We start from the raw sequence: 17,882 nt of genomic DNA on the forward strand, positions 1-17,882 counted from the left end.
ACAGAGCTCTTGCCATTTATTCCTCTTAGATTGCTTAATGAGAAAGTTAAGCTTTTTCCTGGCCTGTCTATAGTCTTGGGCAGCACGTCGACTTTCTTCATCGTTACTATTCCTTGCTCGCGACCTCTGAGCAGTTCTTTTGTGACGCTGCATGATTTTCCTTTGGTCTTCGATTTCTCTAGTCCACCAGTACACCGGATGATATCTATTACCGGACTGCGGTATGTTAGCAATTTCCTCTTTGATTATTTCTTGAAATTTCTCCGGTTCTATGTTTTCACAGTTCCTAATCCTATTTGCCGCATTATTTGACACCCGGTGTATCTGGAAATCCGTAAATCTAGAGATAATATTATCCTGCCTTACCCGCCTTGGACAATCTCTGATGTTAACCAATACGGCCTTGTGATCACTACCAGTTTCTTCGGTAAGGACAGCAAACTCGACGGTATCTGCTCTAAACCTACTATCCACAATTACCAGGTCTATTGTTGATTGGTGACCTCTTGCGCTGTATGTAGGAGCCCCATCATTTATACAGCACGCACCCGTAACCTCCAACAAGTCCTCGAGAATTCTACCTCTAGCATTTGTAGAATTGGCACCCGCTACAGTAGTTTTACAATTAAAATCTCCAAGCACTACCACTCTTTTCCGCTATCTGGTCATGATCTGCTGTAGGTTAAATATCTGGTTTTGATAAAACTCTATAGTGCAATTGGGGCTGATGTATGTACCCACAATAATCGTGTCACTTAATTCAATAGCTATTATTCCGTCTTCTCTGCTGTACAAGTTATAATCTACTCTATCGAGTATTCTTCTGATGGCCACAGCCCCATTCCTGTCGGGTATCCATTGACCTCTGGCAGCCGAATACACATTAGGCTCCGTAGACACCAGAAAGTCGACATTGTATCTTGTGGCTATTTCCAGCGTCAGGTCTCCTGATAGTAGGCTTCTATTATTATTACTTAATAATATTTTAATCATTATGTTTAGTGCAGCTCACACTCCCGGTTCTGTGTTCTGTACTTCTGCAATCGAGACACTTCATTGCTTGCCTACAGTCTTTGATGAAATGCCCCGTATTACCACAGTTGAAACATAAGTTGGTGCGGTCAGGGCCCCTGCATTCTCTTCTACCGTGCCCCATGCTCCAGCACCGGTAACATTTTTCGTTTTCGATGCGGATATATGCCCTACAGCAAACCCAGCCTACTCTCAGTCTTGCTGTTATTAACTTTGTTGCGCTGCGTTGAGTAGTAATTACTGTAGCATTTTTGGTACTACCGTATGCGTTTCTCATAGATGTTATTTGAAATCTCTCACCCGTTCCTAGGACCTTCTCAATTGCCTCTTTTAGCTCACCTTCCGTAGTATCTCCAAGCATGTCCTTAATGTGTACAACTGTTCTACGGTCTCCCTTGTTACGTATATCGACCTGAAGATCCCCTGCTCTATCCTTCAGCATTGCAGAAAACTCCCCTGCCTTCTGTACTCCACTTACCCTAACTTCTAGCTGTTCATCTCTACCCTTTCTTATAGAAAGAATTTCTCCAGCCTCCTCTACTTTAACTTTCTCTTTCATAGTTTTTAATAGATCAGCGTATGTTTTCCCTTGTCCTTGTACAACAATGGTTTTACTCTCGGCGACCGGTGGGGTTCCTCGCCTTACAGACGCCGATCTGGATCTTGGTCTCGCATTGTCACTTGGATTGGGGAGGACCATCCTTGGTAAGGTCTTCCCCTTCCTTAAAATATATATTACTATTTTCCTAATCAAAATGCCTGGAGGGCCATTTGGTATCACGAAAACTGAAGACTCAGAGTTACCCACTACTCTTCTTAGTGCCTTAAGTACGTGTGACGCCATTTCCTTATCCCCGCAACTGGAGTCATAGATGACTGTGTATCTTGTACCATTAGTTGTGACCTTACTGTCTTCGAGTATCGTTGATTCCTGAAGAAACATTGCACCAGGCGTTGCTCCTGCATATATGCTGTTTGGTCTTATGCCATTCAAGTCTACAAAGTGACAACTACCCTCTCCAGGTTTTGCTGCGTTAACCTGAGTGATCCTGTTCATCACCCACCTTGACCATCTGGAGGGCAGTCTCTCTATCAATTGCTCGTCTGATAGATCAACATCCAAAATATCCGACATCTCGCTGTTATAATGACCTTCAGTCTGAGTGGTCTGATTACATGTCTCCGCTTTCTCTTCACACAGTCTTTGTAAGTCTTCATATATTTCTTTAAGTTCCCTTTCATGGGCTTTGATTGCAGTTTGATTCCCCTTGCCAGTCATGTGTCTCAGTTGTGTGATTGCTTTACCTAATTTGTAGGTAATTTCCTCAAGAGTAGGAGGGGTTTCTTCCTCCTCCGAAGAACCCGCTCTAGGTCTTTTGGCTACTCTGCCCTCGGTTTCCCTCCATTTATACTTTTCCTGGGTGCTCATCGTAGTATCCATACCTTCAGTGTCCACTGTGCCACTCTCTCTCCTTCCAGTTGCTCCCTTCGAGGGTCCAGCCCTTTGTGAGGCTGTATCCTCAGATGGGAGGGAGCTACGACGTCGCATGTCTCGAAATTGTACTTGGGGACAATTCCGCATCCGTTGATACTCAAAAAAAAAAAAAAATATATATATATATATATAAATGATAGCTTGATAAACTAAGCTACAGTAGTCAGCAACGGTTTGATCAAAAAATGACATAGCCATAGCTCTTGCTTCGTCTGGAATAGCTGCGACATTGTTACCAGGTGGAAGGTCTGCGCATTCAGCTCTGAAGTTGCCATTAAACATGCAAATCATCGAGACTCCCACGTGCAATATTTCCAAAGCACCCTGTATGGGAAAAGTATTACAAAAATGTAAACTCATTGTTTGGGATGAATGCACGATGGCACATGAAAAATCGCTTAAAGCTCTTGATCGATCGTTACGAGATTTGCGTGGAAACGTTCAACCATTCGGGAATGCTTTGATATTGCTCGCAGGAGATTTTAGGCAAACATTACCTGTAATTTCTCAATCGACACCAGCAGACGAAATAAATGCTTGCCTGAAATATTCAACACTGTGGCGACACGTACGTACATTGAAGTTGACTATGAATATGCGTGTCCAGTTGCAGAATGATCCATCAACTGAGGTATTCTCACAACAGTTACTGGACGTTGGAAACGGACAGCTGCCAGTCGATGAGACGTCTAGACGAATATCATTTCCTGATAATTTTTGTAATTTAGTAACATCGAAAGAAGAACTGATCGAAAAAGTATTACCTGATATTCAAATTAATCATAGAAATCACGATTGGCTCAGTGAACGAGCTATGCTTGCCGCAACGAATAAAGATGTCTATCAACTTAATAATGTTATTCAATCCAGCATTCAATGTGAGGAAATTACATATAAGTCGATAGACACCGTTGTGGAAGCAGATGAAGTAGTTAATTATCCAACGGAATTTTTAAACTCACTTGATCTGCCAGGGATGCCACCACACATATTAAAATTGAAAATAGGTGTGCTAATTAGCCTGTTGCGGAATATTAATCAGCCAAAACTCTGCAACGGCACGCGACTTGCAGTTAAGAAATTGATGAATAACGTAGTGGAAGCAACGATTTTAACGGGGCCTTTCAAAGGTGAAGACGTCCTCATTCCTCGAATATCCATTATCCCGACCGATACACCATTTCAATTTAAAAGATTGCAATTCCCAATTCGATTGGCATTTGCAATCACAATCAATAAAGCTCAAGGTCAATCTTTAGAATTGTGTGGTTTAGATTTAGATGCGGATTGCTTCTCACATGGACAACTGTATGTGCGTGTTTCCGAGTCGGCAAACCAGATAGCCTTTATATCTACGCAGACAATGGAAAAACAAAAAATATTGTGTATCCACAAGTATTGCAAAATTAAACTTCTATGAAACGTATGCTTTGTTTTGTTTCTCATTTCTCATTCATGCAACCACAATGTGCCACAGCGAAGCGTGGCGGGTACAGCTTTATTTTATATATAAAAATGTTAAGTTCGTTTGTGTACGCTGCAAAAACTCAAAATGTTCTGCACCGATTGAGCTCAAATTTTAGCACGATATATAACCCGCATCAAAGAATGTTTTTATCTATTTTTCGCATCAGTCACATACCCGCGACCGCGAGAAAACAGTTTTTTTAACGGTCAGCTGAAAGCGACAGGGTGAGGATAGCTGATGCACGAACCCAAAGAACAGCTGATCTGAATCTCCAATACAATCGTCTTGCGTTCCGGTACAATCCTGCTGTTGATTATAATTCAAGTCGGCATGTTATCATTGGCCAGATGAGTCATTTCTGTACCTACTGCCAGGCTCTAAAGTTTAATAATGAAACGAAAGGGATGTGTTGCGCTGGAGGAAAAATCAAATTGCTTCAACTTGGACCACAGCCATTGAAAACTCTACTTGCTGGATCTACCGCTGAATCGAAGCATTTCCTATCTAACATCAGGAAATATAACTCTTGCTTTCAAATGATGTCATTTGGTGCGGAAATCGTGACGACTCAATTCATGCCAACTTTTAAAATCAAAGGGTAAATATATCACAAACTGGCTCCCTGCTCCCGTTTCCCAGATAGTGACCATAAATTCCTTCAAATGTACTTCATTGGTGATGATAGAGAGTCGATGAACGTTGTGGAATACATACCTCGCTAAGAAGATCCATTATTTCGCAGCTACAGAAGCTCCTTCACGAAAGGAACAATTTGGTACGTTTGTTCAAAACGGCAATTGATATGATGCCATCAGATACCCACAAGATTGTCATGCACGCAGACAAAACGCCCGCTGGAGAACATGTCCAGAGATATAATGCTCCAACTATAGACGAAGTAGCAATTGTCATAGTCGGAGATCAGTTCCAATCTATAGATATTGTTCTCCATCGAAGAAACGATCGATTGATAAACGTTGCAAAAACTTCGCTGTGCCACAGCGAATTGTGGCAGGGTACAGCTAGTTAGTAAAATAAAATATAAATGTAAAAAAGTAAAGAAATATATAAATAGGCTCAAACAAGAGAATAAAAAGCTGCATGTACAGAATAAAAAGCTGCATGTACTGAACAAAGTGTAATATATGAAATCCATTTGAATAGCCTTCCGTACTTTTCTGACTATGAATTCATAACCAATACAGCTTTGTTATTATTATAAAATGAATAATAAATTACTTAACTCTTATATATTGATAACAGTCAAATCGTGCACTCATTATTCTGGGAAAGAATGAAATTATGCTTCCCATCTGTAGGCAATTCAATTTTTGATAATTGTTCAGTTTTTATAAATATTCCAGAAAAGTTTTTTATTATTAAACAAAATGAGTTTTGCAGTAGTAGGAAATTGTACATAAAATTCATTTTGAACATAGTTAAAATTAATTTAATTTTTACCTCATACATATTTGAAAAAATATACTTTTTAGTAATAAAAATCTGTCATTCATAATTATAGGATGGAAAGATGGTTTTTACTTATGAAATCATTGTTAAGTTTATGATGAATGTAGGGAGGTACAATAGTTGTTAACATGTATTTTCTCCAGAAAAGCCCATCTGGGCTAGGAATGGAGGAGGTGGTGTGGCGACTGGTATTGTCACAAGTTGGGCATCTTCTTTACAAGGATTGGTATAAATAAGAACTTGCTATATGTTCTGATAAATGCCTAAATGTTCAGGGTGAGTATGCTGATAAGTGATTCTTTTTATTGATTTCACCATATAAGTTTAAAACAAGTGTGGAATACATTTTGTGGTGTGAAAAGATGTTTTGCTGAAGATTTGGATATACAATATTATGGATAAAAAGCTGCCATGTAGGTCAGTGTCCCTAAGATGATATCAAGAAAATTTTATTTGATACTTTCTTATTGAAGAATGGAAAGTTCACTCCATATAAACCTTGTGAGTTGCGATTTATTTTGTGTTAATTTTCTCAGATGTTTTGTTTGTTCAAAACTGTACAAACAATAATTTAATAACATAAACATACTAAATTTTAGTACTATTTTTAAAAGCTTTTATTTACATAATAAGATGGAAGTGGAAATATAATTGAGTAATTAAATCAGAATGCTTAGAATAGTTATTTAAAGTTTTAAATAGCTGGTTAAAAATATGTGTTCAGAACTAGATACAAAGAAAGGTTTTTTAAATTTGTTCACAGTTGCTGATAAATTGATAGATGTTATGATCTTGTGAAAATTAAAAATTATATGATTTAATTATCATGAACTTAAAATTTCTATCTATCCTTGCTAATTAATATCATTAGTATTATATGTATCGGTATTAATTTTAACCTTTGTTTTATTGAATACTTGTTTGGTGTGCGATTATTTTTTATGATTTCTTGCCATTATATATATTGAATAATATAGTAAGGGTCATGCACAGACCATGTGGAACATGTTCTATCAGACACCAAGCAGGTCATTCCACACTTTAATAAATCGACATCTACGTTCTGTAAATTTAGTGGTTGCTTATTTTAATCCCTTCTGTTTTTAATATGAATTTTCTTAATAATAATAAAAATTATTTTTCATTAAAACATTTTTTAAACTGTCAGGATTTGATAACGAGGTAGTATTTTACTGGGAAATATTTATCTTGTTTGCTATATGTTGCACAAACTTTTTTTTTTTATGTAAGATTAAACATTTTCATTAATATTATTATTAAACTTGATTTTGGTAATAGATTAGTTGTGGGAACTTTCTATTTCCTTTGTATTTTATCTAAATAAACATGTTTACTGCGATTTACTAATATAATGTTTCATTGTAATTTCAAAATGATAGAATAAAAACCATCATATTAATAATTAAAAAATTAACAGAAGTTTCAATTTAAAAATTATATAAATTTAATATTATCAGTCATACTTAATTACAAATTTTTTTACAATACACAAAATACTGAGAAATTACACCTTGTTTCAGTTTAAGTTGTCAGGTGTGGAAAGTTTTGCAATTTCCTTGATCTTTCTGCACAGTTCCACATTTGAAAATTCTTCATTCTTATAAAAAAAGTGTCTGCATTTAAAAAAAACAATATGGTATAACTGATTTATATTAAAGTTTTGGCTTGTGGTTGTAATGACTTTTTATTACATATGAATGCTTCATAGAACAGTTATTTCAAATTTTAACTTGCCAATTTAAATATTTTACTGAGCTTTGATAAGATGAAAATTATAATATTTTGAAAGTCAGAAATTTTTAAAACAACAAAAATTTCTGACCTTTCAAAATATTATAATTTTCATCTTATCAAAGTTCAATAAAATATTATTGTGTAAATGGCTAGTTAAAACTAATCTTGGATTTCCAGAAAATCATACTAATATCTAAAAATCAGCATGGTATGGTTGAGAATTTTCCAAGCCACTGATTTTGTACTAGGCTCCCTACAAAGAGGATAATTTATGATTTTCCTTGTAACTGATTTCATCATATAAGGTAATTAAGCCATCATATAATTTATTAGAACTACTTATGCACAGTTGCTTAAAAAAGGCATTTTACTAATTTTTATTTTTCCACTTTTCAATATGATTGTCTTTATCAAGAATGATTTTTTTTTGATATGATTAACAATTCTGATTCTTAAAGAGCTTATAAAGGAAACTACTAATGTTTTTTAATTGTCCAAGTTATTTATACAACCAAACAACATTCCAACAGCATTTTAATATAATTTATTGAATTTAAACTAAAATTATATTTAATGGAAGAACATTTTAAAACTAAAATGACTGTCCTGTTACCAAACACAGTACTAATTAACAAAAAAGTATGAAGTAAAAGTACTGTCTGGCAAAACTAGTTAAAGTCACAGTAGACAGTCTACCTTGCGATCATTCCAATGTTATTTGAAATATTATAGTATATTAGTTTTTTTTTTTATGGTAACGCATAAAATAAATTTGACATTTAGTTGTACACAGAATATTTATGCATAATTATGAGAAAATCTCCATGTGATTTTTTCTGTTTTCAATTAAGTAAAAAGTAAGGGAGTAATTTTTTTACTTTCTTCATTGTGGGAAATACAAGCGCCAATATGTGTTTATAACATCAGGAAAAATAATTTTTTAATAAAGTCATTTTACTCAACAATTTTATTAAATATGCACATAGAATAATCATAATTTTATTATTTTTATACAAATAAATTCATTTTCAATTAACTTATATATACATTGAACATATAAATAAATATTACAGCAGAATTACTTATAATAAATCATGGAATATAATACATGAGATCAACTCTTAAAAATAAATTTGTCAATAATTAAAATCCAAACTAAAAATCATGATGGATATAACAGTTATATTTTTAATTAGTAATTAGTAACTGTGATAATCTTTTGATACTATACTGTTATGCAGGAATCAAGAATGTTGTGTAAAATGAATGAGGTATCCCAAAATTATATGTTTAGAGAATACTTTTTTAATTGAATTCCACACAAAAGACTCATCATTAACTTCGAGCAAGAGATGGTCTGAATAAAATTCTGAAATTTCTTGAAAGTCTTTTTCCTGTGGGTTTCAGAATGACATCAAATACTTTGCAGTAAAACAGATTCCTACTTCCCTGATGAATAATTGTACCACAATTACAAAATGTTGATAAATATTAAATAAACTTACTTGTATTAAATTACTAAAGGATAGATCCTTTATTTTTTATAATTAAGTTTCAATGTAAACATCTGAATTTGTGTCTTATAAAACAGAACATCTAACTTTTAAATAATGTACACCATCTAAGGAAATTTATTTATGTTATGTTATTTAGTAAAATCTCTGCATTATAAATATTCTGAAAAGAAACACTGGTCCAGCCAGTGTTAAAATAAAAATTTGTAATTTTTTAACAACCCTTTTTAAATTTTAGTGTATTATTACATTTCAAGAAATAACTACTTTAAGATGCTAATAATGATGATAAGCGAATAATCTTATTTATTTTTAATTTTAGAGTCCATCTTGATATTTCTGAAGAACTGTAAAGTTGTAGTTTTTTCTGTGTAAATGTAATATCTAGGATTTGAAATAAAGTGCATTTAAAATGTAACTATACACCTACAAAAACACAATTATATGTTGAGAGATTGTATTCTGTACACTCCAAGTAATGATTTTTGCAAAGGTTGATAATCCTGTGTTGTTTTCAATTGGCTTTTGTAGCCAGTCAAGCTAGTGACCTTGACATGAGAAGGTGTCAGATACTTTGTGTTTTGGTGTTTATTGTGCTCATTTCCTTTGAATGTATTTTGCTGTGTGTGCTCAGAATGGTTTTCATTTTACAACAGTGGATATTTTTTGTTAAATACATCTCTGAGCATGGTGAGTACACATAGACATTGAAAGACCAGTTTTCCATTAGATTTCCAGCTTCACCGGTTCCTAAATAACATAGTGTAATAGTGCTAATCGAGAAATTGAGGGAGACAGAATAAAATGAAGAACCATGAGCTAAGTGGTAGACCATTAGTACTCGAAAAAAAATGTACACATTTGCTGTGCAATGTAGTTCCAAAAGTCTATGCAAAAGGTCATTCAGTATTATAAATCAGTTTCCAGCAGACAATTCTGATGATATTTTGGACTATGTTTTCTATACCCATGAGACATAGTTTCATTTATCAAGATATGTAGATGCACAGAACTCTTGAAATTAAATTCCTCTACATAATGAAAGGATTGGGATGTGTAATGCAGTATCCAGAAGAGGAGTAGTCAGTCCAATGTTCTTCACAGAAAAATAAATTCATCTTAATTATAGTGGAATCATTCATCAGTTCATGGGAGAGCTAACTGAGGTTAAAATTAAGTACTCTCGGACTCAAACAAGACTGTGAGACCACGCATATAGCACAGTCCACTAAGTTACTGCAAGAGAGATTTTTCAGAGATCAAATCATTTCAAAGAGCTTACAGACACTTCGTTTTCCAGACTTAAGCCCACCTGATTTTTACTTCTGGTGTTATACAAAAAGTAATGTTTATCGACAAAACCTCCCCCAGCCTACAGGAACTTCAAACTGTACTCATGATCTTGGAAAGAACATTCCACATTAACAACTTTGGGTCATCAAGAAGAAATGTTTACAGATATGTCAGAGTTCATGGGAACAATTTACAATTGCTGTAAGATAAGTCAATGATATGTGTTGTAGTACTAGTGCATGACAGGTGTATAGATAACTACAGATTTCTACATAATTTTGTTTGCCCCTTGTAAATCTGTATAGTGTAGTTACAACAGTTCACTTTATATCTTGGGAGATTCCATTTACTTGGCGAGTGTGGTCAGTCTATTTTTTATTCTGTATTGCCAATGAATTACATGGTGATAAAAATGTGTAAAAGCAAAATTATGTTATATGTTCAAGTCTTCTATATTATGTTCTGTGAGTGTTACATAATTTGCAAACCATGGTTCTAAAAGCAGTTTTCTGATAGTGGATGTTTTGAGATATATTGATAAGTTTGTCATTTTTGGTTTCCGTTTGTTTTGAAGCTGTATTTCGGTTTCTAGCTTTCCAGGATGACTAAATTCTGAAGAATTTTTAAAACTCTCATTAATTTTGATAGATACATAGCTGATCAAAGGTATGATATAAGTGGATAAAAACCTCATGAAAATTTAAAATAAAATAAACAAAAAATTCCACTGTTGAACTGTGAACTTCATAAAGACTAAAAATAAGTAAGAATAGATCACACTTTCAGACTTCTTGTAAATCAAAACTTAAATCAATCAGTCTCAATCTTATGGTAAACTGTCAATAAAATAATTCAAATTACTATATTAATCTTTAACCAAGGGTTTAAGACATACAAATATATTCATCTACATGATGATTGGACGATTGGCTAAAGAAGTAAAACTAATTTATATTAGCTTAATTTTATTTCATAATTTAATAAAAAATACAAATATAATTAAAAATTTTAATAAAAATATAATGAATGAAGTTAAGCATGTCTTCATTTTGCAATGTAAAAAAGGGTTGTCATTCATGTGATAAACACTTTTTAAGCTAATCTGAAATATAAATAAATTTTAATGACACAATAAGTTGGTCCCTTCAAACCTTTACAGAGATAATACTTAATAAACAAAGTTTCACAAGAAACATGCTGAGTGCTGATTATCTTAATTATTTATACTGGAAATAATGAGCTTACAACAACTATCGACAAACAATTACTTTAATCTGTTTTCAGGGTAATAGAATGATCAGTTACAGTCTTTATAACTAATTACAGAAAAAAATCACTTTTATATATGAAATAACTGTCTTAACTACCACATCTGCAATCCGTAATCGGAGAAGATTAATAATAAAAAATTTCCTGCAGAGTGTAATGTACAAGCACAACTTATAAATGGTTATATTTTTTCTTAATTAAATAAAAGATGAGTGATGTTTAATTACGTAAACATCACTTATTTTCATCAAGTGAAAATGAGTGATGTATGTGTTCTTTCAAGTGAAAGTAAGTTTACTAAGTAAACATCATAAGCATGCAAGTTCGTTATAAATAATATATATTTTTTATGTTAACTGTCAATTGATTCTATACACTGCTAATTTACACTCTTTTATTAAAAAAAAGATTAACTATTTATAATTATTAATTATTTTAATTTTAGTTTGTCATTTAACATGAAACTATTTTCTACAAACTGCATGAAAATAATAACTTAATAATAATTCTGGCAAAGAAAGGAGCCATTTTATATATTTTAAAATTAATTAAAGCTTATTTTAAAGAAACTTTATTGATATGTATTCAATGAAACTGTACAATTCTGCACACTTGACACTAATATCGGTAACTTGCATAAGTCATTCTGTATAATATGGATATAATATAATATAATATTCTGTATGATTGGCCACTGTTTACTGGATTAAAAGGAAAAAAAAATTGTGTATCAATATAAATTAATGTTTATGTTACAGACTGTATAGGCCTCTGGACCCATGTTTATTTATAATTATGACCATATTGAATAGCTGTTCTCCTACAGAGTTGAAGCAGTGTGTAATACTGTTTTATATTACGCAAAGTAAATTAATTTGTTGCTTTAGCTTATCTGTCCCAAGCAAATTATTTAATGTTTTTTTATCTGCAATTCTTTAATATTAATTTTGTAAGACTACAAGGTGTTTGGTTTGAACTCCTGGAAACGATTGGTCATTAATGTTAAAACTGATGAAGATATAATATTTTATAATTAAATACTGCTTAACAATGAGATATAAAGAGTTATTATTGGTTGAAAAAATGTGTTCATTATGTTCTATTTTTAAGTAAGTTGGGATATTTTTGACATAAAAAGTCAGAAAAATATCAATAAGTTAGTGAAGCATTTGGTTTTTTGCACTTTTTCTTCAAGTCTGTGTTTTTTTCTTAGAAAAGAAGAATGTTTTATTATTATTATTGACTGAATTCTATTATAATTTTATATTACACAAACGTCTCAAGAAAACAGATTAAATACATTGTTGGCGACAGACTGTAGGTTCTGTTAATATCCTTACTATACCTATTTTTGCTTTTTTCCAATGAATTTCAGGAATGAATCTCATTGTGTCAATAATATATACAGCTTTACACTGATACTGTATTTGTGTTTGTTGGGCTTATACCTGTTGTAAGGAGTATATTATCAAATTATTTTATAGTTACAATTAAAAGAAGAAAAAGTAATGCTGATTTTCCTTTTTTTAATCTTCTTTGGTATTACAATAAATTAAATAGTAAAACTTAAACATTAATAACAAATACTTTAACAGATTTTTATAGTTTCTTATACAAAGAGAAAAATATTATAAAAAAATGAAACATGTTAATGTAATGGTGATATTAAAATAGTGTCTAATATAAGCTAATGACAGTCATAAATTCTCTTATATATAACAAAGTTAATAAAAATACATATAAAAATTAACAACATATTTAACAGTGAAACATTAATAAACATGTAGGCCAACATGAAGCAAAATGTAAACAAATAACAAGAACAATAAAAACAGTAATTTAATTTCTGGGTATTTCTCATACTAACTTGGACGGAATGAAATATATAACATTTCAAGGTATACATTTGTTTAAAAAAAAATTAACGCAAGCTTCCAGCTTTTCAATATAAATATTTTAAAAATGGTGTTCATATAACAACATTAAACAATATTATTATTGTATATAAGAAAAAATAATTACATTATCACTACAAAGATTAATATTTAATTTTCTTTATACAGGTCACCTAAGATCAATCAATTTTACCTCCTTTGATAAAGTGCTACCTATAATATCATGTTCCAAACTGTTTTAAATCTTCTAATTCCCAGAATCTGATGATTATAACAAGATCCTACTACCATTCTAAACAACAAAATTAGTAATTGGTGTATAATACAGTCATCAAAAAAGGTTGCAGCAATTTAAAAAAGTCGTATCTCAGAAACTACTAATGATAATTAAAAAAGTAATTTTTTTAAAAAAATCAGACTAAAAAGTTTTTTTTACACACCTTAGAATGTTCCAATGAGTTTTGCTGGTTGCTCTAGATGTTTTACTATTAATTTTGGTTATTTAAATTAATGACAGAGTTCATTAAAATTTTGATAAATAATAAGTACTATCTTTATAAAAATTCTGTTTCTCTCCCATATTTAAAAACATTATATGCTTATGTTTTAAATTATTCTGACTCTCAAACAACAAGCGACGACATATAAATAATTTAACCAATCGACTCAAATATTAAAAAAAGAAGTCATTATAGAATTAGTAACAGGTTAAAATTTTATAGAGATAAGGGATTAAGCTAACTTAAATTAATTATATTTATTCATACTAACTTATAAAATAACTTGGAAATGATTATTTTGTACTATAAATATATAAATAAATTAATCTTCATTTTTCACAAGAGGAATAATAAATAAATTGCTTGCGTGCAGTTAAGACACATAGCAGCACATCATTAATGAAACATGAGTATGAATGTCTATTCTCTTTTGTCTCCCCCCAAATTAAACTGATACATTTAAAAGAACTGCAATAAATATTTTTATCAACAAATGTATCAAATTATCTTACCATTATGTAGAATAAAAATACATTTTTTATAAAAGCTCTAATAATTTAAACTTTTATGTTATCCTATAGATTTAATTTGTTTTTGACAAGAATTTTGAAAAAAATAATTAAACAGAAACTATAGTCACCTTATAATCGAAAGTATTGACTACCCTGATATTCAGAACAGCAGACTTTTATGAACTCCATCAAATAATGACTGCTTCATTATATCTGATTTCAAGAAATATTATTAACACACTAATTTATGTCTCTGTAATAGTAATATAATAAATGTTATTAATTAACATCATTTATAGGGTGTATCTTTATATTATGAAATCTACTGTTAATTTAAAATCAGCACTCAACATATGTTAAAGAAATAATTGAGATCTATTCTTTCTATAAATGAATAATATAAGGTTAATATTATGCTTTAAAACAGGCAAATATCTGATTATTTTCATTAATTCAGTATCGGATGTACATTAGATGTAATAACAATTTGGGATAAAAGTTGAAATGTTAGATAAACATTTACATTACCAAATAAAATAAGCACAAGATCCAACATAAAGAAAATACAAAAAAAAAAAAAAAATAATTTTATTTAATAGAGAAAAAACAAATCATTTTTAAAAAAAAATGTTTCAGCAATAAAATTCACTTATTTCATTACAATATAGAAACATTTAACATTTACTCCTTAATGGTTAAAGATAAAAAATATATACTCCAAGATTAAGTTTTATTTCAGGCCTATAACACAGCATAAAAGTTAAGCTTAAATACAGATATTTATAATGGAATAAATTCTTAGTTTAAGTCCTCTATTACTTAAACTCAAATAAGTGAGCACTGAAATACACAGAACTATATCCTATGGTAGGACTGGCCTTTATTTTACCTTTTTCATTGCACCAATCCCATACTAAAAGTATGTAACTTCTTAATGTCAATATTTTTTATATAATACTAATATAAAATGGAGCATTATTAAATTTAACATTAAACAAATGAATTGTTGAAATTGGGGATTTCACAATTGCTAAAAATATTCAGAGGCATTTTAGGCAATATTTATGCAATGATTTGAAAAATTTCTTAAACAACATAACACAATAAACAGAATATATTACACCAAAATGTACAAGAGATCTGATTTAGTCTGCACAAAATAAAGTATTTTAAATTAAAAAGGCTAATTAGACCGAGGTTCATATTTAATATTTTACACAGCACGGTTTTATCCTATATTCATGTTATTAAACTCATGCCACAACATCAATGAAAATCTTAATTTTTAAGAAAATAAGTTTGAACAATTTCTAAATTAAAAACTCTTCTGTATTTTATTTTTTTAGTAATATTTAGAGCTCCTTATAATGTAGACAGACATAACTAACTATACATAAGCTAAACCTCAGGAAATAAGTACTTTTCCTTCAGTATTAACTTGTTTACAATATTTACAACGGTTTTAAAATTAAACCTACTTAAATCTTTGAAGACAAATTAATAAGTAAAGCTTCTTGAAAAAATTAAAATGAATTAATAAATTACTTAAAGCAGTAACACAAGTCATACAGAAATTAGTTAGTACCCGTTTGTGCATTTCTATATCACATTATTGTATTGTACTATTGATACATTATTCTGGCCTATTAAGGTCAGCCAGTTTCAGTAATGTCTTTGTTATATGTTAGCTTTAATACACTAGAAACGCTTGTGCTGTTTTTGTGCTTTGAAAATTAAATGCAAATTGAAAATCCTGCAGTGTAAGAATTGAGATCTATAATTTATTTTCTTAATGCAAAAAATAAGTGATCATTAAAGATTCATCAATACATTAAAAAAGTTCACAGAGTTGATGTTATGAATGATTCAGCAGTACCATGATGGGGAAAAACTGAAAATAAAAAAATAAGAAATAAATTAATTTCTTGATCTAAACTTAATTTTGGAGGGAAAATATCAGTGAAGATGGAAGAACTGGACATCAGGTAAACTGTCATTATGAATGATCAATTTATTACACAGGATCAGTGTTATACAAAAATGGGAGTCAGTGATAATAAAATGAAAATTTTTCACACATTTTTTTACACCAAAATTCATGAAACTATTACTATTCATCTTGGACAGGTAAAAATTTGTTTGAGGTAAGTTCCATCTTTTCTTTATAACTGAATTTAGATTGGGTGCCTTTTTTTGTTGTATTTGGACTTTTTTTATTTGTATTTGGCCCAACATGAAAGGAATGATGATTTTTTCATATGCATTATGACAGGTGATGAAACTGGAATTTTTTAATTATGCTATACAGAAAACTTGCAATAATTGACAATTACATCACTATTAACTGTCACACAAAGTTTAAGTAGATGCTATTGGTTTAAGAAGTTATGGTGTTCTGAGACTGAAAAGATAACTTTCTTTTTTATGGTTTTATAGTGAAGAAACACAATAAGTGTTAAAAGGATCGTGGTAGTAATTCAGTACCATAAAAGAGGCCTTTGTTTCCCCATTATCTTTATTTTACAACGAAATCCAGTCTGGATTCTTGCTTTGACTTCACAAAACTGAGGATTTTTATGAGAAGTACAAGTTTCAAAACTGATAAAAAGTGAGGTAACCATCATTATGTTTTTAACTAGATTAGTAGCAGATAAGTATACGATTGAGAGTATATAAAAACTGTTACTCGTTTCTAAACATTCAGTGTAAATAAATGAAAACTGACGTGATGTAAAATAAAATGTGTAAATCTGAAACAGAACTTTCTAAAATATTTTTGTTTTAGGCTTACTGAACATGAACCAATTAACTTTTCTGTAGATTGATGATAATAGTTAATGGTTTGGCAACAGAGTATTTTAAGTTTGCACTTATGTTTTTTTTTTTGTAAAAATAAAACAGTTATCAGTAATTACATTACAGTGCCTACAATTTATTATTTTAGTCTAATGAAAAAAAAACTTACTCTTGAGTTATCAAGTAAAAAAATAAAAACACCATTAAGGAGTTAATCTAAAATGTAATGGAAAAAACATAAGAAAGTATAAATCTGAGATTAAAAAGGACAAATGTATAAATAAATAAGACAATTATAAATATGCTTGTATAAGTGGTGTGGCCTGAGGTCTAATTGCTACAAACACTGGTACAAAGTCTTATTTATTTTTAAAAGTAGAGGTAATATTCACAGCCAATTCAAACTGAATGTCGAACCATTGCCTGCCTGAAGCAGGCGAAGTGAGTCTCATTCACCATTGACTTTCTTATTGGCAGGCCTTGATTTACTAAATGATGATCGTCCAACAGACATCGTTGTACTACCAGCATCAGCATCCAACAAAGGTTCTGAAATATGAATGTTAATTTTCCTTACAAAAATATTATAAATATGCAGCTTGGATTACATTTAATGAATAAAACTGTAATTATTCGTTGGTCAGAACGATGAAACATAATATAATATTTTAAATATTCATAGTATCAATTATGTCTTTTTAAATTATGTGTAAATCTTTCTTACAGAATCTTTGTTTGAAGCTAACTTTATTTCTTCTTCAGGAGAGTATATTTATCGGTGTAAAATAAACTAATTCACATTCATTTGTCTTATAGCCTTTTCAATACTTTTTTTTTTATAATTTTGATATTAGAGATTCTAGAGGTAATTTTGTTTCAAGAG

General features: G+C 30.6%; 1 protein-coding gene across 1 annotated transcript in view; it reads right to left on the minus strand.

The window, feature by feature from the left end:
- Nucleotides 1-13,089: 13,089 nt before the first annotated feature.
- Nf1 (neurofibromin 1) overlaps nt 13,090-17,882 on the minus strand; it is a 162,794-nt gene continuing 158,001 nt past the window's right edge. Inside the window, exon 52 of the mRNA XM_075367248.1 lies at nt 13,090-16,094. Within this exon, the coding sequence (XP_075223363.1) occupies nt 16,045-16,094 (50 nt within the window). The 3' untranslated portion in view covers nt 13,090-16,044. The remainder of the gene's footprint in view (nt 16,095-17,882) is intronic.

Source organism: Lycorma delicatula, chromosome 5 (assembly GCF_047948215.1).
Source record: "Lycorma delicatula isolate Av1 chromosome 5, ASM4794821v1, whole genome shotgun sequence".
NCBI classification, from domain to species: Eukaryota; Metazoa; Arthropoda; class Insecta; order Hemiptera; family Fulgoridae; genus Lycorma; species Lycorma delicatula.